Here is a 24,413-nt window from a genome sequence, read left to right on the forward strand (position 1 = left end):
ACAAGCATTGATTGATCTACTCTAGGTCTTAATTTTAGTTTTATACGGTAACATTTTTTTGAAATTTATGGTAAAAAAAACCTTGTGTAAAGGTATGGTAGCAACTTATGCTTTACAGAATGAACTTATACCAAAATATACCAAATTACGTAAATCAGTTTTTTACTTTTATTAATACACTGGCAATTACAATAAAAACATAGGCGGTAAAGAGAAAGTCACATGATGGAATCGCAGTTCATCACAACAGCTCTTCCAAAAGCTGATGTAAATGAAAAGATGCATAGTGTCTTACAAATAAACACCATCATGGTAACGTGGTGATAAAATAATGCAATACATTTTAATTTAACAACATATGTAAGAAACGGTTATTTAAATGAAAAAAATCATCAAATGTGAGCTGTCCCAAGAATGTCTGGGAATGTCAGTTTAAGGCGTTTCACTGTAAATTATAAGGTGACTTGTTCTTTTTCACTTCTACAGTGTTTTACTGTAAAATTACATTGAATGTCTCAGATGTATTACTGCTATAGTTTTTCACCCTATGTAGTAAGGGAACTTACTTTCCGTTTACCAGTTACCATAGCATTTTTACAGTCTCTTACCATTAAAATGACAATCATATTTACAGTGTATCAATTAAACTTTTTAAATCCAGTTTGCAACAGTGCGCTACTATCTTCAAAGTGTGTTCAGTAGCTGGTGTCATCTTTTTCCTAATGCTCCAAAATGTTCTCGGAAGGGCTCTGTGATTGCACGCTATCCCTAGATAAAAATGGAAATGATTGTGTCTTCGAAAGCCTAATCTTGATTAATAAAGCAATTCACCTGGCTTTCTGGGAATTACAGTACGAGGTAGAATGGCTCCGTTCCAAACTCTGGTGAGCTGCCTTGCCTACATATGGCGCTTTTCCACTGCATGGTACGACTCGGCTCGGCACAGCTCAGTACGGCACGGCTCGGTTCGGCTTGGTTTGCTTTTGGTAACGGTACGGTTCACTTGGAACCCCAACTGAGGTGGTACTAAAAAAAGTACCAGGTACCAGATACTGTACCCAGTGGAAAACCCCCCAAAAGTGAACCGTACCGAGCCGTACCGTGCCGTACCATGCAGTGGAAAAGCGCCAATAGATAGCATTCTTACTGAAATGGCACCTCTACACACTCTACCTTTGAATGACATACAAATAGCACTTTTCACATGAAGAGCTTGGCAGACTTGACTCAGGTTTGGTGGTATAACAACTAGGGAATGCATTATGGGATTGCTTTCTTGATGAAGCATGCATGCAATTGTTTAGAATTTGTCCAAAAGCAACATATGTAGCACTTGGAACAGATTCTGCGTTGGCACCGCCTTCTAATATGCTGCCTACATAGGGTTTGGAACAGAGCCGATCTATCAGGAGAAGGTTATATTTGGTGGCCCCTCGTAAATCGGCACATGCTACAAGTAGACGTCTCCCTCATCCATGTAAATTCAGAGCAGATAGTCATCCTTATCAGGCACATCATGCTACTGTCATCTTGGGTTTTTAATTGAGTAGAAGATCACTGTGGAGCAATTACGCTTTGATGTGCAGTCAGCCGTTGATTACGCAAACTTTGTTTGACTAAACTATCTGTCAATCTGTTTCCATAGTAACCACCTGGAAAAGAGCCTTCAGCTGCTGATGGACCGCATGGATGACATGAGCCAAGATATCGGCAAGTACAATACGTACTGCCGCAACCTCAGCAAACAGCAGCAGCAGAAGCAGCAGGTACATTTGCTTTTTCTCATTTGTTTCTTCCTCGGTGGCCGCTGATCTGGTGCGCCGTCACTCTCTTTTGTATTGGCTTTTTAAAGTGCACACTGCAGTGCCGTTTCAGCCCGAGTTGTCGTTTAGAGTGGCTGACATGTCTAATTACAGAATAAGAGTGCAGGTCCAGACGAGGTTGATTGAATGCGCGCATACTCTTGAAGGAAACGCAGAGGCTTTGATATTAATGCATTGTGTTTGAAATCTGCTTTTCGTAATCAATACTTTTGAAAGTAAAACCAACAAAGCGTGAGAAAAGAGCTGGTGCAAGATGAAGTCTGCATCATGCATATGGATTCATTGAAGTTATGCAATAATTTAAGGACTTTCAGAAATATGGTCTGGTCAAGCTCAGATGCATAAACTTTATTATTGATAATGAACATACAATTTACAAGCATAAGTAAATGGTAATAGTTTTTCCCCTTCAAAATGATGTCACTTCCTGGAGGATGATGATGTTACAATGACGATTGAGTTTTCTTCATTTAAATAAACCTGAAACAAAATATAAATATAAATAAATTACAAATGTTGCCTCAATAACTAACTGAAGCAAAATAAGTTTTTATAAATACTAAAATGACAAAATAAAACTGAAATAAAAAATGAGTTAAATCTAAATAGAAATGTTGAAAAAAGTAAATGACAAAAGAATATAGCATAATTACTAAAACTTAAATTAAAATAAAAAAATAAAAGCTAAATCAAAATATTCTATACTTATAATTAGGGATGTAATGATTAACCACGAGCTGGTTGAAAATCGATTTAAATAAGTGACGATTCAAATCGGTTGAGATGCTAAACAAATCGCGATTCGGTTAGGGGTAGGAGTTTATATGAATGTATGTCTGAGGGGAACTTACTGTCTTTCGATGGTATATTTTTTTTTTCCTCTTGCCTCTGTATAATGCATATTAAAATTCATAAGTGCAGCGCTGCTTTGTTTACAGCGGAAACCAAGGAAACGCTTTAAGCGCCACCTGCTGGCAGAGAGTGAATCTGCAATGTCCATCGGGAATGAAGTACAGCAAGTAGCAGGGCAATGTCTTAAAATTCCTAAACTCTCCCTCATGATTAGCACAACAGATGAGCGAAATCCCCACCTTGTTTCACACACCACTGCAGCTGTGCGAAAATATCCGCCAGAAGCACCTCGCTGAGAGGCTCGTAGAATTGCGTGAACACATCGCAGATAGCGTAGAGGGCATGGTTACATGTCGTTGTCATCCACTCTGTTTTCTATGAAAAGAAAAAACATGTATGTGATGCATCCATCTTATTTTACAATGTGGAAGTAAGACATTTTCTATCAATGTGCAAGCCTTACGAATTTTTAGCCACTGTAGCTAGAAGAATAAAGCTAGAAGCTACAAATGACTGCATCTACTCTTACGTAGGGATGTAACGATGTACCCTGAGCCGGTTGAAAATTGATAAAAATGTGTGATTATTGAAGTTGGTCGAGATGTTAAATGAATCGCGAAACATTTGTGGGTGAGGTTTAATATGATTGTGTTTCTGAAGAGAACTGACCATCTTCGGAAAGGTTATATGGCGTTTTCTGTTCATCTTGCCTCTGTGTAATGCATATTAAAGTAGTGTTCATAAGTACAGTGCTGTTTTGTTTACAGCAGTAACCGAGGAAACACTATATCTGCTGCTCCATAAGCGCCACCTGCTGTCAGAGAGTGAATCTGCACTCTAATTCAGCTCGTCTGCTGTTTTTGTTTTGTTCAGATGTTTTATGTAACAATTTTACAAAGCTACAGTCAGACCATTCTGTTTTTACTTCAAATTTAGAAAATTATGCAATCTGAAAAAAATGCTCATGCATGTAGCATCTTTGTTTGGATTGTAATTAAAACGCAGTGGTTGCCTCTAATTTTAAATAGAAAGAGCACAGAAAAAGCCTTAGTTTGTTTATGTGAAGAGATTTATTTTATGTGTTATTTATTTGATTTTGGGCTTGTTTTAAAATTTCAATTTAGTTTTGTTATTTACATTTACATTGTGAATCGAATCGTGAGTTGAGTGAGTCGTTACATCCCTACTTATAATAGTATATAGACAAGGCAAAATTGCTCAATTAAAATTTAGTTTGAAACTGTTCTAATTGAAATATGAAGAAACTCTAGGAGTGTTTCTTTATAAATTACCAGTTTTTCATGTTAGAAGTAAGTGCAGCACCTGGTGACATGAAAAAAATGACAGTCAAATCGAATTAGTTAAATAATTTTAAGTAGTGAAATTTTTATGTTCACTTAATTGATTTATTGCAATAAAAGAAAACTAATTTTATTTCCATCTTTGACATTGTGATTTAATATTTTATCCTATATATATATATGATGAGGACATGAAAATGTGCTGCATGCTAGGAATGACCTGTACTGTAAATGGCTGACGTCGCTCTCTGGCTGAGGTAAAACCGGTCAATAGATGGTTATTTAGGGTTCAGGAGGGCCATCTAATTTACAATCATTACCTGCTTCAGATTCATAATTTTATCCATTTCGCCAGGCTGACAAATCGACCAAAATGCCCTTGACATTTTCAGGTTTTTGAATTGCAGGTATTTTGTAAACATGAGCTCTGAGCACCACCTGACAACAGAAAGAGGAGTGTGAAATAGTACGGGACGCTTCTGGGTTCATTTTGTATGGAGTTGTGTTATATCTGACCTTATGTAAGTACAACGGGATCATTTGAAGAGAGGCCACCCTTGAAATCAGATAACGCCAAACCCTATTTTTCAAGTCGCTCCATGATAACATGTCGTCACGCTATGAATATGACAGAAACGGCTGGAATGGTTGCACATTTGTCAAAGTTCGTTTCTGTTTTTGTTCTCTACCCTGGAGAGCTTGCTCTTCCCAGGTGGAAATGCTCTGGCTATAGTAAATCAGAAAAATGGAAAAATCAGCGATGGTCTTCAGCAGTGAACCAAGCCTACAGATGTTAATTAAAGAGAAAGTAGCTCAATGGAAGATGTTAATTAGTAGGAAATGCCTGGAAAAAAAAAATAGAAAAGCCCTTAAAGAAATAGTTCAATAAAAAATGACACGTCCATTTGACTTTGTGTGTGTAATCCAAATGGAGATATTTTACAGAGTGTCCAAGCCACTGTTTTCCTTATGAAAGTGAATGAGGCTCCAAAAATGAGAAAAAAACACATAGAAATGGTCTGTATAACTTGCATTATATTTTCAAGTCTTATTAAACCATTCAATAGTTTTAAAAGAGGAATGGGCCACAATTTTAAGGTAAAGTGTGTAATTTTTTGCTCTACAAGCATCAACAAATGAGCAGAATAATGTTTTTCAAACAGGTTTCCCAAATAGAATGCAAGTCATATGAGTTTCTTATGTTATGCCTTTATTATGCTTTTTTTGTCATTTTTTGACAGCATCAGAAATTTTGCCTTGACAACTAAATAAAATACAATAAGTTGAATACTAAAATTACAACAACAAAAAAAAATGTGAAATGAAAAATACAGATAGATAGATAGATAGATAGATAGATAGAAATAAGAAAATACAAAATTAAAAAATGACAAAATAAAAAAAAAGGACTACCTTAAACTAAAATGAAACCTGGAAATCAAAAAATAAGTTAATTAAAAATATTGATAAATACTATAATAGTATATACAGAATGATAAAATAACACCGATCTCACTATAAAATGATTGTTTAAAACTATATTCACAAGAAAATATACAAGTTTCTTTATGGTACTTTTATTATGCTTTGTCATTTTTGTAGCTGGACAGCATTAGAAATGTTTCCTTGACGGCTAAATAAAATGTTTGTGCTAAAATGACACACAAAAAAAACACAAATGAAGCTAAAGCTGAAGTATAAAGCTAAATAGAAATGTTTTATAAAAAAAAGACCAGTAAAAATGACAAAAGCACATAAAAAAATACTAAAATGAAACATGAAAATATAAAAATAAAAGCGAATTAAAATATTAATAAATATTACAATGGTATATACTTAATACTAAAATAACACTGCTATTAAATTATCTGTTTACCTTTCTCTAATCGAAATGTGAAGAAACGCACATTTTTTCCCCCGTCCTCATTCACTTTCATTTTATGAAAAAGAGCACCTGAGACAATCTACTAAACTTCTCCTTTTGGATTAAATCGTGGTTGGTTTTGAAATGGCTTTTATTTTTGTATAATATTGAATTTTTTTTCTCTACGCCTCTTGCCTGTTGCTGCTTGCCTCATTAGCACTTTGAAAAACATTGCTTTCTTCCAGAACAAAACACACTTTGCAATCAGGGGGACGATTCTCCAGTGAGACTTCAGTGTTTATCAGACCGTTAGCACTTCCTGTTTGACAGGATGGTTGATCCTTTCAAAGAAATTTAAAGGGTGCCCTCAAACGGCGCCGTAAATGAGGCCAGACCCCAGTGGCTTGGTCACGATCAGGTCGCCACAACGGCTCCTATACCAAGCACGCTGAAATCTGCCGTAATTACTGTTGTCATCGATCATATGCTTCCTGTCTCCGCGCGCCGGTCCCCGGGTGAACCATATAAACCAAATGACCCGCATCCATCACCATTTAATATCAAAGAGAATTGCAGCTGTGTTGGCAGTTTGCATTCCTAAATCATATGCCTAATTTAAAAAAAAATGGCCGGTATCCTCAATGGTGACACAAGTCGCACCAACTCAAATAGGATATGAATTCCACTCGTCTTTTTTCCCATGAATATATTCAAATTTGATCTACTGCACCTTCAAAAAAAAAAAAGAAGCCCTGAATGGTCGAGCTTGACAAAACTAGGGCAAATCGAGGACTTGTGGAGCTGTGCTGTTTGCAGTTTCAGATATGTCAGATCCACCTGTTTTGAGGTGTACATTGAAGTAATGACACTGCTGTATTGTCAGAGGTGGGCGGTATGTCACGTTAACCGTGTGGATATAGTGATAGGTTTTAGTTTTTTTCCCTGTAATGCAGAATTTTGGATAAACCTGTGGATTAAACACAAAGCTGCTTCATATCATTTATGTATTTTATAGATTTGTTTTGCTTTTGATTTTTCAGTTATTATTCTCTTTATATTTATTTTATTAATTATCCTTTTTATTCTCCTTTATTTCTCATTATTTATATTTCTCTTTCTCATATTTCACTCATCTTTGTTTTTTCTATTGTTTATTTTTAATTTCTTATTTTTCTCTGTATTTCTTTTATTTCTTTATTTTAATTTATCAATTTATCCTGTTTTTATTTATTGACTCCTTTATTTGGTTTAATAATTTTCATTCTTTTATTCTACTTTTTATAAAAAGTTTTTATAATACTTTTTATTAATTTCTTGTGTTTTTCTTATTTGTACCTTTATAATCTGTAGTTAATTGTCCTTTTTATTCTCCTTTTATTTCTCTTGATTTATTTCTTCACATTTCTCTTTTTTAATCTTTTTCTGTATTTTTATTTTTCTGTTCTCATATTTCTCTTATTGTTGTCTTATGTTTTTGCTTTCTTTTTCTCTATTTATTTTATCTTTTTAATTATCCATATACTCTTATATTTTATTTTATTTTTTAAATTCTCTTTATTCTTATTTTCTTCATTTCTCTATTTTTTATTTTATTTCTCCTGTTCTCATATTTCTTTTCTATGTAGTTGATTTTTAGTTTATTTCTCTTCTATTTATTTTGAATATTCTTTATTTCTTTGCATTTATGTATTGCTTTTTATTTCTTTCTCATTTGCTTTTTTCTTTGTTTCTCGTTTGTTTATTCCTTATTTTTTAATAACTGTTTTTTTTTTTTTTTGGTCTAGACTTATTTGAGACTTAAAATGTAGTCAAAGATTGTCATGAGGTCATGGAAATGTCTTGGTCAAAAGGATGTAATCTCTGACCATTGCACTGTGTAGATACACCTTCATACCGCCCGTCTGCCTCTCTAACGCATGCTTGAATAAGTTTTCCCTAAAGCTTGCAGTACACAGCATCACAGCATGTAGTGATCCTAAAGTGTCCTGATGCCCAGAAATGCATCTGTATTCTTAGGGACGATCTGACTTGCTCTTCAAATGAACTCGCCAGCGATGTGGCTATTTTATGCCAGCGGTGTTGTTGGGAATTGCAATCCTTCTGTATTCCATTCTGGTTCAGTTTTCATCTTTGAAAACCTTTTGTCTTTTTGATGCTGCTTGGGTCACGCCAAGTTCTTCCATGAAAAGTTTCTAGTTTCTCCTTAGCTCATTCTCTCCTATTTTCCACACTCTTTTCCTCTAGTATCTCCAAAGGAGGCAGCAGGAAAACGCCCAGCGGCAGAGTCGTGGAGAGCCTCCGTTACCGGAAGAAGACATCAGTAAGATGTTCAAACCTCCGCAGGCGCCTGCACGCATGGACACGCTCCTCATCGCAGGTACCCGGGAGGTCAACGGTCGCCGTTCACCCTCAATTAAACGCCTTTTTCTTCCAGCATATTCTGCAGGGCATTGGAAATTTATAGTCCTCTGTCTAAAAGAATCGATCCATGAATTGATCAATTCAGCAATGAATGGATCCGTTTAAATGGGAATGGGAATAACTGCAGGTCTTAAATCTTCACACCATGTTCTTATCCCGATGGAGTCGCAGTTAGATTTGGCCTCTTCTATCGGACAAACATCATCTCTGAAGAGGATGATTAAGTACTAAGCTTGTCAATAGTCCCCCCTCCCCCCATCAACATGATTAATCTTGTTTAATTAAGTTTAATTTTGTCCATTTCTACATGTAGTCAGGGCTCAACAATAATTTTTTTTTTCTGCTTAGCTGTCCCAGTTGAGCCAGTACTTATTTGGACACGCACTTTGGGAAAAGGTGAAAAAGTTCTACTAATATATTTATTTTTATTATTTTTTAAATTAATTTATTTAAAACCTGCCCTGTCAAAATTGTAAAAAAATAAATAAATACTGGCTACTTTTTAAATATTTTTTTGGTAAATATTTGTTACAAAAACACATTTATTAATAATCATAAATATAACTATTTATAGTATTTTATTTTTTACATTTTCATTATGATCTGGAAATTATACAACTCTGAAACTCCATGAATCCACAATGGCATACAGATTTGTTTGCAATTTTCAGCCCCTTCCAGCTGATGCACCAAGGCCATTACAAGTCATTCTCGCAATTATCACAAAACCACGTCTGTTAGCCAATTAAATACCATTACTTTGACATTTTAGAATTTGCAGAAACAATGTATAAATATAGAAACCTTGGATGTTCTCCTTACTCCACACACCTGATTTATATCAGAAGCTCATTTTGAGGCTCCAAGACCTGAGCCAGGTGTGTCAGATTTAACCCTCTGGTGCTGCTCATGAGGCAGTCAAAAATGACCTTCATTTCGATGAAATTAAATGTACTATATATTAGGCTTGCCGCGATAGACGGTGCTGACGGTGATACCGGTGTTAAGCCGCAACCGGTATTACCGGTGTTATCACACGTCGATTAACCAGTGGGAAAATTTCCTCACCGTCACAACCCTACTATATATTTTAGTTTAATTGTGTTTTTATGTAATATTTTTTATTTTTAGGGGATTTGTGGTACTAAATTGTTTATGCTGCCATTTATAATCCATTTATCATCTGTTAGCCACTTTTTTTAGAATAGACCTAAAATTTAAATTTTCAACTTAAACTGTCATAAATCTTGAATGCTTTGAAAACACACACTTAAAGGGTACCTAACCTATTATGTCCTTTTTAAATTTTAAATGAATCCTGTATTTTCCAAAACTGCAAGAAAACCAAAGTCATAAGTCTGAACAAGTTGTGTTCCAAATTTGAGGTTGATATCTTAAAAAGGACTTTTTTCTGGACCATTCAGTCTTTCTTTTTTCTTTTTCTTTCATGTCGATGTCTAATCATGTTTTGTGTGTGTGTGTGTTCACATAGCAAGTGCCAAAACCTTTACAAAGTTTCATACCATTCTGATGAACTGAAAAAAATGATTGAAACAAAAAAACGAAACCGCATTTTTAGTCCAAAATGACCAAAGAGCACCAGAGGGTTAAAATGTGCAGTGTTCTGGTCCCTCAGGACCAGGATTGAGAACTGCAGTTATATGCCAAGTCCTTGACATCAAACTCTGATTTTCTTGTGGCTTGTCTGGCTTCTCCAGACCATTGCTGTGTGGCCAGTGCTGTTTACTCCTGGGTGTAAATAGTCGCTACAGTTAAATAATCAATATCGCTTGGTCTTGTTGTATATAATTAATTTGTTTCCTTCTGCTTCTTCACAAGGACAAATCAACAACTACTGTCAGAACATTAAGGAGTTCACCTCGCAGAACCTTGGGAAACTCTTCATGGCAGAGGCACTGCAGGGCCACAGCAGCTAGAGAGACGAAACAGAGCGACGCATCTGCCTTTCCCCATCTCTAACCTCCAACAGAAACCATTATAATGAGCTTAAGGGAAGATCTTGTGCAGATGTTTTGTAATTTGTACAATAAAGATGTATGCGTCTCTCATTGCCGCCTTTTTGATGCTTATTCATTATCCAAGTTGCAGCATATGTGCTGAAGAATCCTGCTGTCTGATTGTTGAAATAAACTGGTAATACCATTGAAGTTTTTTTTTCTTTCGAATTTCTGTTTCAGACTTGCTTTCACACTGGGTTTGTGCACTAAATGACTCTGGTTTGGGGTGTTTTAATGAGGCTGTCGGATCAGCTTTAATCACAAGTAATTATGTGCACTATGAACGGCAGTGTGCTTCTTGCTCATGTTCTTCCACAGCAGGTTATCCACGCTGCAGAATGCTGTCTTTGGTATGTAAAGATTTTCATGTCACTTCTAACAAAGCAAGTAAAGTCATAAACGCTGTAAAGAAGATGCATCTGCTGTCGATTAAATTGTAGTTATAAAAACAGTTCACTTAGTTGGCACGAGGCAGTTTGTTTCTGTGCATTTTAAAGCATCATAGGTGGGCTCTCGACATCAAAGGTAGGTTTGCAACATTATTGCTTCATGCAAAACAGCATGTATACTTCACAGAAGCCAATGCCAGAATGCATTACGATGAGCTTGTTGAAAAAGCACCAAGATGCAGAGAAGCCATGAGAAATGTTGATTATAAATATGCAATTCCTATCAATGAGCTAAACTCAATCGAAAATGGACTCTTAGCTTAGCAACATGCCAATGTAAATATAATTGGTTGCTGCCAATGTAAAGCATCCTAGACACTTGTGAAGTTAATGCTGTTACAGTAGATGTAGTAACTATACCATCTTGCTAAAAGACGCTTTCTCTATTGACGCCCATTCGAAATCATTTTCAGCCAAAGTAAAAGCTTGAGGTTTTTAATGCATGAACATTAAGACAGAAATATATTACTATTTTAATGCCATCAATGTATTATAAAATTAATATTACTTATATTTTATTACTATTGTACAAGTGATATTTTCTGTTGTTTTGTGGTTTTATCGAATGTAGCCTAATATTTGTATTAATGTAATTGAATTACTTTTATTGTACTGTAAAATAGTAATACATTCCTGTCTTTTTAATATAATTTTATCATTATTGCGTATAATAACAATTAGTTAATTAATCAGTTAATAATAATAATAAAAACTTTACATTTTACTGTACAGTCTTTTTTATTATCAGAACACTTGAATCCCAAAAAAACAACAACAGCACTGAGACTGAGACACTATAAAATTAAACTGAATATACATTTATTTACTTGAAAGTCCACTTACACAGATTTCCACTTTTTTTGTGGGCTGAGTACACATGGTCACTGAAATAAGTGTTAGTTGGTTCTTTTATAGATTACACCAAAGTTAGCCTTAACAGCCTTAAAGAGAAATTATTTCTATTGGCAGTACGGCGTGGGTGAAACCTTAATTTGCAGACAAAGCTTTGCTTGTTAGCCTGTAGTTTTTAAACTTTTTTTTTCAATGTAAGTTTGTCCTTGTATTCCTTTAGTCAGGATGTAAGCAGCAGCAACAGTTTAATATGACAGAAATTGATATTCATAGGCTATGATTTAATTAATTAAATTATTATTTATTTATCTGTCCAAATGCCCTATTAGCTTTAAACCAGTTTTTAATTTTACTGGGCTCTTAAACGTGTGAAATGTTGCTGGATTGGTTGTTTCTTTTCTTTTTTAAACAAAAAAATGTTATTAAACCATCCAAAAAATAATAATTGTCAGTAAGGATGCTTAGAAGGCTAGCTAGGCCTATGTAAGTATCCTTCCAGCATCACGTAGTCGTCGACACTGAGGATGTGATGTCCTTTTCATTTGAAAACAAGTTGTATAAGCAAAACTAACTTCGAGACTGTGAATGTACTTCCATATTTTGTGAGGAATACAGCAGAACTCCGTGTTCCCGGGTTTGTCATTCATCCTTAAGATGTTTACGCAGGTCTGCGTCGCTCCGTTAGCTCGGTGCCCTCGTGAGGCTCTCTGTGTGGCAACTCGAAGCCCGCATTACCTCGACCTATTGAAATGTATATAAATATATATGTCGCGTTCATTAAAAACAGCAGCCGCTCGGGCTGCGCTGTTCAAATCAGCTTGTCAGTAATGATGGACAATGCCTCGGCTTAATAAAATGAAACCAGTTATCTCGCCGTTAAGTCATGACTCCTGCTTTTTTCCCTTCCTCTCTGAAATTGCCATGGCAACTGCAGATTCTCTGTGCACAGCGATAGGAGCCGAGAAGAGTTCCCCCCACCCATCCAAAAGTAATCTTGTAAATCCTCAAAACCTAAAGAAAATATTGATTTAGCAAAGGTGTGGGTGGGAAAGATGAATGAAGGATTTGCGTGATGAGGAGAAATACGAAAGATTGAAGATTAAGACAAAATACAGTGGGCTGGGGACATACAGGCCTAACTTACATCGTCTGTTTTAAGCGGTTTCATAACGATACTGTGTTTCTCACACCGCTAAATCCGCCACGCGGTTTTGTCACTCGTTCACCCCGCGGCCTCCGCGGCCTGTCAGGATCCTTCGGAGAATTAAGCGATTTTTTTTTTTTTTTTGCTCTCTTTTTTTTGTGTGTGGGATGCTTCGTCATAAAGCACAAGCCGCGTAATACAGACTGACCTAAACTGTCTGGGATAATTATGAGGAGACACGTCCTGAGAGAAGCTTTCTGTCAGCTGCGAGTGGCTGATAGAGAGGATAAACCAATGATTGACTTGGCTTTGTAGCTGACCCTACTTTACAGCACATGCTTTTTTTCTGTTCTTTTTCTAAATGCAGCGCAAAAATGCCTACATGCTTTCAATTCGGAATGTTCGACTTCCAATTTGGAGTAGTGCGATAGAACGCTGCCGATTTTTGAACCTTTCCAAAAGTAGATTCATTGATTTGTTGCTCTTGTCATGTCAATCAGACTGTTTTATATTAATTTAAATGCTGTTAATGTATGTAGATATAGCCTGCCTATTTTATTCATGTTTTGATATATTATTTGATATTTTGGTAGCCGAGGCTACACTCTAAAAAATGCTGGGTTGTTTCAACCCAACTTTGGGTCAAATATGGACTAACCCAGCTGTTGGGTTAAATTTTTGAATTAAAGTTTTAACCCAAAAGTTGGGTTGAAACAACCCAGCATTTTTTAGAGTGTATATATTCATTGAACTTATTTGATGCTGCATTCCACTCACGAATTCGGAATTTCCAACTTCCTTTTTGGAACCATGCGATAGAACGCTGCCAATTTTTGAACCATTCCATTCCTAGATAAATATCAATTTCCTTTTTAATGTTTTGATATATTGGTACGTAAATATGATTATTCCTTGAACTTGTTTGGTGCTGCTTTTCATTCCACTCATGAATTCGGAATTTCCTACTTTATTTTTGGAATAGGCCTAGCCTAGTGAGAACGCTGCCGATTTCTGAACCGTTCCAAAAATGTAGGCCATTTCATTGATTTGTTATCCTCAATCCATAGTGCTTTTACACTTATTTATATGCTATTCGTGTATGTAGATAAATATCCTTGACTTGTATTCATGTTTTAATATATTTTTGATAGGCTATATTGGTGCAAATAAATATGATTATTCCTTGAACTTATTTGATGCTGCATTCTGTTCACCTCTGGAAATCGGAATTTCCAACATAGTGCGAGAGAACACTGGTGATATTTGAACCGTTCCCAATGTTGATTCAATTTTGTTTTATCACTTAGTGTTTTTAAATGAATTAAAATGCTTTAGTGTATGTTTGTAGATAAATAAAAGAGGTTAATTTGATTATTTTTAATCTTCATTTTGTCCAAAAATTGGTCTCGATGTTACATTACAAAACATAGTCTCTTAATGTCAGCATGAAATGAAAATTGTGATTGTCTTTTTTGACTGACATAAATGTTTTGATTTGAATAACAATGTCCAGGAAACCCCTGAATGAGCTGTGACACTAAAAGCTTGATGTGTTTTTTACATTTTGAGCAGACAGTCCAAGACCACTTACGCCAGAGAGGCAGCAGATGACCCAGACTGGCTTTTGCAGACGCCTGCAGGTGATTTAGACAAATGCTTTCTGTGCGAGTTAACCTTGAGTTTGAGAAACTCGTTCAAGGTTTGGAGGCCGGTAAATTCTCCCGAAGTGTCAGCGTTTTCACATTGCTTACCTCAGGAACTGAGGAATAAATTCTCACCCAATTTTCAGAGCTGAAATCGCTGCTTTTTTTCCATTCCCGTGGCCTTCAGTAAGAGCTCTGAGCTGTTCTTCGTGATAGCATAAGTGACTTTGCACATGTGCATATGTGAAATCTTTATCCAATAAGACGAGCTGCATCTAGATGGTCTTTCGCATATTTGTTTGCTATTGCACCTCATAAATAAGTTGTTTGCTGCAAAACCTTGTCACACTGGAAACAAATTATCTGTCAAAATCTGATCGTTGTGCCAGTAGGAATATTTAATGCCCAATGAGCGAACCATATGGCTCTCGCTCACAAATGAGCTACCAAACAAGTCTTTATGAAGTTCAGCACAAACAAACTAATGATCTGATTACACAGAGCCCGAATGTACTGATTTAGGAAGGCAGATATTCTCTAATGGACATATCTATAGTGCTATTTAACATGCGTAAGACCTCAAATCATGCAGTGTATTGAGGAGTAGTGCGCTTTTACTTTTCAGAGCAATCAAGCTTATGATTTGTCTATAGTGGATGATAAAACAGGCAAAAATATCTCAAAGACTCTTTGTTTTGACAAGTGTTCAGAAAATGTTTTAGGGATTCCGTTTGGTGACGCAAGAAGTAGAAACAACATTTCAGCTATAAGTACATTTGACAATGCACACATAATGAGATGTTTGTTGATGCAAATACGTGTCTAATCCAGGACTACAAGTTGAATCCTTGTTTGAAACCATCAAAACATGTACTATGACACATGGGATAAGTGTTAAGACATCCATTAACTAAGCATATGAACGGATTATATATGCAAAGAAACACTAGAGCTCTGACAGCCCATGAAGGAAAAAGTTACAAACCATTAGGTCTCATTATAAAGCTTTAGCAAGATAATTAAGCTTTTTCTTTTGTGTTTCTAATGTGTTTCTTAATGTTAAATTAAAAAAAAGTGAAGTGACATGTGGCCAAGTATGTTGACCCATACTTGGAATCAGTGCTCTGCATTTAACCCATCCAAAGTGCACACATACAGCAGTGAACACAAACACACACCGTGAACACACACCCAGAGCAGTGGGCAGCCATTTTTGCTGCAGCACCCCGGGGAGCAGTTGGGGGCTCGGTGCCTTGCTCAAGGGCACCTCAGTCGTGGTATTGAAGGTGGGAGAGTGCGCTGTGCATTCACTCCCCCCACCTACAATCCCTGCCGGTACGAGACTCGAACCCGCAACCTTTGGGTTACGAGTCCGTCTCTCTAACCATTAGGCCACGACTTTCCCAAATCATGCTTCTTCCATTGACCGAGGCACGGACGGGGTTGTCACTACAGCAGCTAATGCCACCAGATGAAACCGGTTTCCTGAACACTTATATTCAGTGGTATCATTGATTTAACTGTACTGACACTTTGGGATGATGATAAAATCTGAATTGAATTTTGCTGGATAATGACACTTTGCATCATCAACACCGTTATTGAGCTGAGTAATGATGCTGTAGATTTACACTGAAAAAAGTGATGTAGAAATTGCCACAATTGTAAAAATGTCAACATTGAATTTAATGGGAAATTTTGACGTTAAAACTGAAATAGTATTTTCTTGTATAATCTGTTTTGTTTACAACTTCGAAAAATCTTTTTTTTTTTCTTCACATTTTTCACATAGTCCCACCCTAAACCCAATGCTATTGGTTGAATCAAAGTTGCTGTTTTGGCCTGGTCATCAAATCAGGATGGACAGCCTTCATATGATATCTGCATATTAAGCTGGAATACACAAAGGTATTTTAAGACTGAAAAAATAACACGTTTTCATCTTTTGAACAGATCTACCGCATGTCCCTCTGCAGGATGACGCTGCACTACCAAGGGCTGTAGCATGAGGTGAATTTCAAATTGTCCAGCAAGAGCACAGTGGTGTTACTTTTTCTTACCGTCAGCTGGCTGAGATGCTTGTTCCAAAATCTATTGAGCTCCCCAAGTAGACAGCATTTTAATGTAAAAGTGTGGCCTAGATACAAGAGCTGTTAGGAAGGCAATCTCATTATGTACTGAAACACTCAGTGGGAACATAGCAAAGCTAGAAAATTGCTGAATATAAATACAATTTGTAAATGTCTAAAAGTACAGAAAACGGACTGTATTACTCGGTATATTACATGTGCTGGGTATTTTTTGTGTTTATTAGAGTACCATGCAGCCTAGCAACATGCTAAATTATAGTGAGGCAGTCTACTTGAGGAGTTCTGTTTGTTCCAAATTGGTCACTAGTGAGGTTCTATTCAGTTAGGTTGCTTCCTATATAGGCAGCAGACAGCAAGGTTGCCTACTATGTTTTGGAACAGCCAACATTTTAATATTTTTCAAAGGTTAAGGGTGAGTAAGATTTAAAAAAAAAAAATAGAAAGGAATGTGCTCATCAAGGCTGCATTTAATTTATCAAAATATTACAATTTAAAATAACGTTTTTTTTTTCTATTTGAATATATTTTAAAATGTTAATTTTGTAATGCAAAGCTGAATTTTCAGCATTATTACTCCAGTCTTCAGTCACATGATCTTTCAGAAATCATTCTGATATGCTGATTTGCTGTTGAAGAAACATCTGTTTATTATCAGTGTTGAAAACAGTTGTGCTGCTTCATATTTTTGTGAAAAACATGATGCATATTTTTCACCATTCTTTGTTGAATAGAAAGAACAGCATTTATTTGAAATAACGTTTCAAGATCTTTTGAAACATGAAAAATGTATGCACTTTTGTTTTGATCTGTGTCCAGTATTCTGATTCCGTAACATGCGTTACTATGTGTAACACGTTAGCCCAACAGTGGCGGTCTGTCATAGCAAAGTCTCTTTAAGGCAAATCATGTCACTCGGCGGCCATCTTTGAAACGCCTCTCGGGCATGCAAGTGCAGCTCCCATCTCTTTGTATGTGGAAACATTAAATTCTCCAAAACTGTTCGCTAAGCTTACGATTAAATTTCATATTTGAAATCACCAAAGAAATCTGACAACAACTGTGTCACAAAGATTCTTTTGCTCAAATAGCTTTATAAAAAGCTTATTTTTCAGGCTAGATCAGCCAGTGCGCATGCGCAGTCCTAAGCGCACGTCTCAGAACGCTTACTGTTTTTATAGCAACCGGGACTTCTAACGGCAGCTGCAGTGATGCGCTGACTTTACCCATTAGCGATTGGCTCTTTTATTCAGAAGGCTGGGCTTCCTGCGATTGAGCGGCCATATTGAGCGTTGCATTTTTCCCCATTCAAAACTATACGAGTGACAAGTCTTGGGTATTCTATAGTCTTTGGTAATATGCATGTGCAGTATTCTATAGTCTTTGGTCATAGCAAGCGTTTTATTTAATGGCCTTTTGTGATAATCAGTGTCAGCTGAAAGTGGCTATTCATTCGGCTTTGACTCTGTATAAAAGGATCAAACGAGCTGGAAGCCGCACAGGAATGATTTGCCCTTTTCCCCCCAGCTCACGTAGAGATTCATGAGCTATTTAGGAGTTGGAGAATATTAATAATGGCCAGACATGACACAAAGTTCACTGGCATCATTTTGCAGCTTGCTCCATCAACGTGATTTCATTAAGAGGTTGCCATAGTGATTAAACACAGAGCTCAATATTTGATTGTTTTGACCATTTCCAGGATAGAGAGTAGGACTTGTAACCCGAAGGTCATGGGTTCGAGTCTCAGGTCCGGCAGGAATTGTTGGTGGGGGGAGTGAATATCCAGCGCTCTCTCCACCTTCAATAACACGACTGAGGTGAGACCCTTGAGCAAGGCACCGAACCCCTAACTGCTCCGGGTGTGTGTGTGTGTTTGTTCACTACTCACTGCTGTGTGTGTGCACTTGGATGGGTTAAATGCAGAACACAAATTCCAAGTATGGGACACCATACTTGGCCACACGTCCTTTCCTTTCCTTTAATGTCGGTGCTGCTTATCTTGCGTAATGCTGAAGTTCTTAAACTCCTCAGAAGAGATTTTGCAATGTATTTCCTTAAAGGAATAGCTCACCCAAAAATGAAAATGAGTTTTTGTCATCGGAACAGATTGGAGAAATGAAGCATTACATCACTTACCAGTGGATCCTCTGCAGTGAATGGGTGTTAATGATGTTAATTGAGATGTAACATCAATTAAGATGTTAATTGATGGACTGGAGTGGTTTGGATTACTTGTGGATTATTGTGATGTTTTTATCAGCTGTCTGGACTCTCATTCTGACGGCACCCATTCACTGCCACTGGTGAGCAAGTGATGGAATGCTACATTTCTTCAAATCTATTCCCATGAAGAAACAAACTCATCTACATCTTGGATGGCCTGAGGATAAGTCAGTTTTCAGGAAATTTTCATTTTTAGGTGAACTATTACTTTAATGACATTTAAAATGACTGGAAAATCAGTTCCACGAACCTATGAAATTAAAATTAGAGCTAGTTTTGAGCTCATTCAATTGTTAACATGCATCAGAGGGTTGACAAAATTCACTTTTATGATCTGAGATGCGCTAACAGTAATTTCACAAACTATTTAATGACGTTATGGGATGAGGTCTTTGAGTAGTGCTTTGGGACTTGTGGTTTTGTCACGTCTCTGTTGGGCAGTTGAAATCAAGGTTGACAAAGCATGATTGATGGCTTGATCGGCTCACTGGGACAGCCGGTGCCAGGCTTCAATATAAGCAAGACTTTGGACGGCACAAGGTGGAATAAAACGGCTCTGGGCGGTTTTTGTGGCATTGACATAGTTGAAGGACCATAAACCCGCGGTAATGTATGGAGCTCTCTCCATTGTGTGACTGATAGTGATGGCAGACACTCATTTCCACTGCACTGCAGGCGTCCGGCTGCCTGTGTGAATCCTGTGCTGGCGTATCTGTGGTTTTATAGCTCGCCGCATGTGTATGATTAGTGTTACTGCAGTCCGGACCACAGCATATGAATAATGGAGAGGTCACACGCGGTCAAAAGATCCAATTCCTTCTGTGAGTGCTGCTGTCGGATCTGCTGAGCTTTGTTTTCAGATGAGGCCAAACATTAGGCTTCAAGACAACCTGCTGTTTTGTATGACTGTCTCGTATAAAAAAAAAAAGTCATATACTGTAGCATCGGGTTGGACTGTCTGTTGTCTTGGTATGAATAATTTTCACATGAATTGCATGAATATGAACTGTATATTCAACTTTATTTGTTTACCCACAACGTCATCAGTAAAGCACAACCCTGATATTTTAATTTGAATTATTATTTTATTATAATAGAATTCTTTAGAAAGGAATACTGCGATTAATTTATTTTAACCCTTTGAAAAGCTTAAAATATATATATATATATATATATATATAAAAAATTCAGTTTGGGAATACCTGATATAGTTCATAATGTAATGTAGTATATAATATAGTTACACTACTTTTGAAAAGTTTGATGTCAGAGGTCAAAATGTATGTATTTAATCAGCAAGAAGACATGAAATTGATGTGACCGTTAAGTTACAAAATATTTCTATTTTAAAATAAATAGTTCTTTTCAACCTTCTATTCATCAAGAAGGCTGAAAATTTGTTATGGTTTCCACAAAAGTGTGTTAATATTAAGACTGAAGTAATGCTGAAAATTGAGCTTTGCCATCACAGGAATAAAATACACTTTAAAATATATTTAAATTGAAAAGTTATTTTAAAATATTATAATAATTTACAGTATTTTTGATAAGTAAATTCAGGTGATCATAAGAGACTTTCAAATGTTTTAACATTTGTTTATATAAATAGTTAATAATATAATAGTTTTTACTTGAAAAGCAAAGAGACAATTACATTTTAATAGCCATGTGTTTATGCCTACTTTTGGATAACCCAGTGAATTAAATTCATACATAATTAAATATGTAAATAATCACGCTGACAGCATTTTGCATTGACAAAGCAACAGAATTCATTAATTTTCAATGAGATTTAGCAACATGAACAAAAAGCGACATTTGGCGATACCATGTGGGGCATGTAGAGCGTCACAACAAAGCTGAGAAATGTTTAGTTCTATGCAAATGAGCACTGAAGCAAGAGGTGCAGAAACTGGTGTGATCTGTCTCCTTTCTCACTGTTACATGATTTTTCTCTGCCCACATACAGGGATATAATAAAAGACCCGTGGAAAGCCGGGTGAGGAATTGTCTGCCGTCTGAGTGAGTTTGATTCATGCATTCATAATCGTTCGTCTTGTTCATGATGTGATGTATTTCGCACTGCTGCAATTTATATTCAAACATTTCCCCCTCCAGAATGTTACATTTTAGCCATGAGAAAGCTGATTGCTTGTAGAAGGATGTCTTATTTTTACTCACAATTCATCTCATTTGTGATCAGGTTTCAAAAGCAATGGCCAGGTTTGCAGCCCAATGTTACAAACAATCACTACGACCAACAATACAGGCACTCTGCAATGTCCATATGACATTAAATAAGGCATAATACACATCCAGACGGTTGTTATAGCAAAATAAACCACGACAGGGTGATCAGGGCCTGCTTATACACACATAAGTAAATAATTAGACATGAAATATTGATTTGAGTTGAGCTCATTAAACACAAAGTAGTTGTTGACAAAAGACGAACAAACTAGTTTAAATAAGACCGACATTTCGGGAATAGCGTATAGTCATATGACTTATTATGCAGCTTTTCACCACATAAATAATCAGCGACATTAAATTATGATTTTAGAAGAAAATCTCCCGAAATGTATTTTTAACAATAACTCATGAGCATTTAAAGACAGACCCGTTGAGTTCCGAAAGATGTTATTCAATGGTGTATGATTTCGTTGAAGCCATCTGTTTGCATTAATTCAACTTGTATTTAAGAAAAATATATTGTTTAATATCTAAATTCATGGTGAAAAACTACATTACCCATGATGCTGTACAGAAAATTCCACCAATCAGAGAGTTGCATCTAGGCAAAGCTCCACCCACTGCATAAAGGACTAATCAAGCTGGTCTCCCTACGCTATAAAAATAATTAAATATTTGTATCTATGTGCATATTTTGCAATATACTTAAAATATATTTTTTCTAAAGATTAAATCAACCACTTAAAATAGTTTTATATTTCGTCATCGTTTTAATTTGACTGCCATCCGCAGTGCTTCACAGAATTTTAGTTCTTTCACTCATAAAGTCTTGTACCTTTGTCTTTTTGCATATTCAAATACTTTTTTGTTTCAAATCAAATTTTGTGATGTTGTGATTGACTTGGTAGCTGGTTGGTTTGGTTCACAGCTTTGTATATGAAAACTTTGTTTTTTAATCCCTATGGAAAAACTTAATGGAAAAAGTACATTGCATAACTGACCTCAGATTGTTGCGACTGACCAATCAGAATCGAGCATATTCAGAGAGCCTTGTAATAAGTAACAACGCATTTGATTTCATCTTGACAGCATTGTGTAAAGCCGTGACTAACCCTGGATATTTTCCACAACTTCTTACCGAAGTGGAACGGAGCTGTGTGTGTTAAAAGTTTGTGTAAGATGAGGAAGAACGCTTCTCCTGAATGTGGCTTATCGTGATGCAGACAAGCGTTTTGAATGCCAGACATGAAAGGAGATGAGCTACCCAGATAAACTCTCTAAAGTCTGAGCTCTGGGCCAGACGTGCATCGAAAGATACGTTTCTCCATAACCCACAGAGATATTTGCAGTAAAATGAAGAAGTCGTCTAAGCAGGACGTTTAATCTCTCCATTAAAATCTTTATCGTTGTATTTGTATCATTCCATCGCTTCTGCGTACGAGCCGGGAATATAATAATTTTCCCTGGCATTAGCACAGAAGAGCTAGATCTGCATCTCCAGACCTAGTTGGCTGAGAGTTGATGAAGACGATTAACTCGTCTATCATTCACAGAGTTAATTGAAAGTGAGCTGTTTCGTGTTTTGGATTGAGAAGAGGTAGTTACAAGGCTGTTATTTATTTCGATAATTCATCCATCTGTCCATTTTGCACTCAAACTTTATTTGGGAAGTAGAGTTCCCAGAATGCGTCGGCTACAGCAGTTTTGTACTGTTAAATAGTGAAGTACAAAGATTTTAATTGGGCACATGGGTGAGAAAGAGATTGTCAGTTTCATTTAAACTTTTAATTTGGTTGTCAGACCAAACTCTTAAACGATTAAAGGAAATTCCTCCTGTCAGCTGGTTGCTAATTTCGCAGAATGTCATGACAGGTTATGGCGTTTTTGTAGCGTTTGTTCCTGTGGATGTGAGCTTGCTATGATTTTTCTTTAGCATGCAAAGACTGCACTCCTCATCTCCCTGTGCTGTAGTGAAGGACTCATATCATGAAGCATCAAATTATCCTTGATCTTTGTGATAAGAGTTCATTGTACTATGAAAGCACTTACTGTAACATTCAGAATTGAAAACTTCATCCTTAGGCCAAAAAGAGACTTTATTAATGCAAAGCTGCAAAAACAGCATGATCCATATTTCCTAGTGTCAGGCAGATGAATGTGTTTGAGTACAAATAACCACTTTTACATGTCAATGACTCCTATTCTGTGTTCAGAAACATGGTTTGTGATGCAAAGAGAGAGGGTAAAAAAATACAAATGATTTATTAAATTATGATATGATAAAATTCTTTGTATATACTACTATTAAAAGGTCTGGAGTTAAGATCTTTTAATGACTTTAAAATAAATCTTATGTTCATCAAGGCTGCATTTATTTAATTAAAAATGCAATAAATACAGGAACATTGTGAAATAATATTACAATTTAAAATGACTATTTTCTATTTTAATATATTTTGCAATTTTACTTTGACGCCAAAGCTGAATTTTTAGCAGCTATTACTCCAGTCAGTGTCACATGATCCTATATGTATACACATATAATATAATATAATATAATATAATATAATATAATATAATGCTTATGTCTGAATTTTTATCTTTCTCTGCATCCTAAGCTGCTGTTTTTTTTTCTCTCTAGCAACAAAATAATCTTAGATGTATTTTTAGCATGTTATAGCCAGTGACAGGTTTATTTGGAGGCTCCTGAAAGTGTGAAATGGCCCCTTTTCTCTGTCTGATGTCTTTGAAATCACAGCCCATGATCACTACTGAAGGGTTTGGGACAGTTAGTTCTTTTAGGGCCATCAGCCAAACAGCTTCATGACATCATGTTCCTTCAGTAAGTAATTTATGGCTCAGGTGATTGGCGCTTGTGTCCAGAACTGAGGAAAAATGACAGATTTAATATGCTTAAGATGAATGTGTATGCTAATGGATGGCTTTCTCAAGGTATGATAGTGATGACTCATTTTAAGTCTAGTTTTAGCATGCAACTTCAAAGTTCTGTCAGCCTCGCAGCTAATCGAAACTACACTGCAGTAACAAGGAAACATTTGTGAGTAAAGCAACGGTATTAGGGAAACTAGATGATGTTTGCAAGCGAGAAACTAGAGGATTTACTTTGTTTAGCGTGTGCCGTGGGGTGTTTATGTCCTGAGCTCGATTTAAAACCCGCAGCATCCTCAGAACTGCAGCTTTGCTCAAACTCATTTCCCCTTCTTTTCTACAACAGGTTTGCACTATTGCTGTTGGCTTCATGTGTCTTTAAATGTTTAATTCAAAGGCAAACATGCTCTATAACAGTCCTAAGTAGCCAAACCAGAGCAATCTTGCAGCCCAGTTCCTGAACAAAACCATGTTGGTTTAGTGTCAACTGGCTGAATTGTGTTGAATAAATGATGTGCGCGTACACGATTCAGCAAACACACACAACGAGTGCAAGATCCTCTCTTGAACTCTCGACAAAGTGTAGTGTCAGAGCCACTGGAGAAGACAAGGGTAGAGTAAACAGATAAACAAGTGCAAGCGGCTTCGTCA

The 24,413-nt window shown here is 36.3% G+C and overlaps 1 protein-coding gene across 1 annotated transcript in view; it reads left to right on the forward strand.

Moving 5' to 3' along the window:
• The window catches only part of eif3ha (eukaryotic translation initiation factor 3, subunit H, a), a 68,819-nt gene extending 58,390 nt beyond the window's left edge, over positions 1 to 10,429 (forward strand). The window contains exons 6-8 of the mRNA XM_016485831.1: positions 1,646 to 1,766; positions 8,085 to 8,217; positions 10,101 to 10,429. Coding sequence (XP_016341317.1) covers positions 1,646 to 1,766; positions 8,085 to 8,217; positions 10,101 to 10,198 — 352 coding nt within the window. The 3' untranslated portion in view covers positions 10,199 to 10,429. The remainder of the gene's footprint in view (positions 1 to 1,645; positions 1,767 to 8,084; positions 8,218 to 10,100) is intronic.
• The last annotated feature ends 13,984 nt before the right edge of the window (positions 10,430 to 24,413 follow it).

The sequence above is a fragment of the Sinocyclocheilus anshuiensis genome, unplaced genomic scaffold (assembly GCF_001515605.1).
Source record: "Sinocyclocheilus anshuiensis isolate Anshui unplaced genomic scaffold, SAMN03320099.WGS_v1.1 scaffold1162, whole genome shotgun sequence".
Taxonomy (NCBI): Eukaryota; Metazoa; Chordata; class Actinopteri; order Cypriniformes; family Cyprinidae; genus Sinocyclocheilus; species Sinocyclocheilus anshuiensis.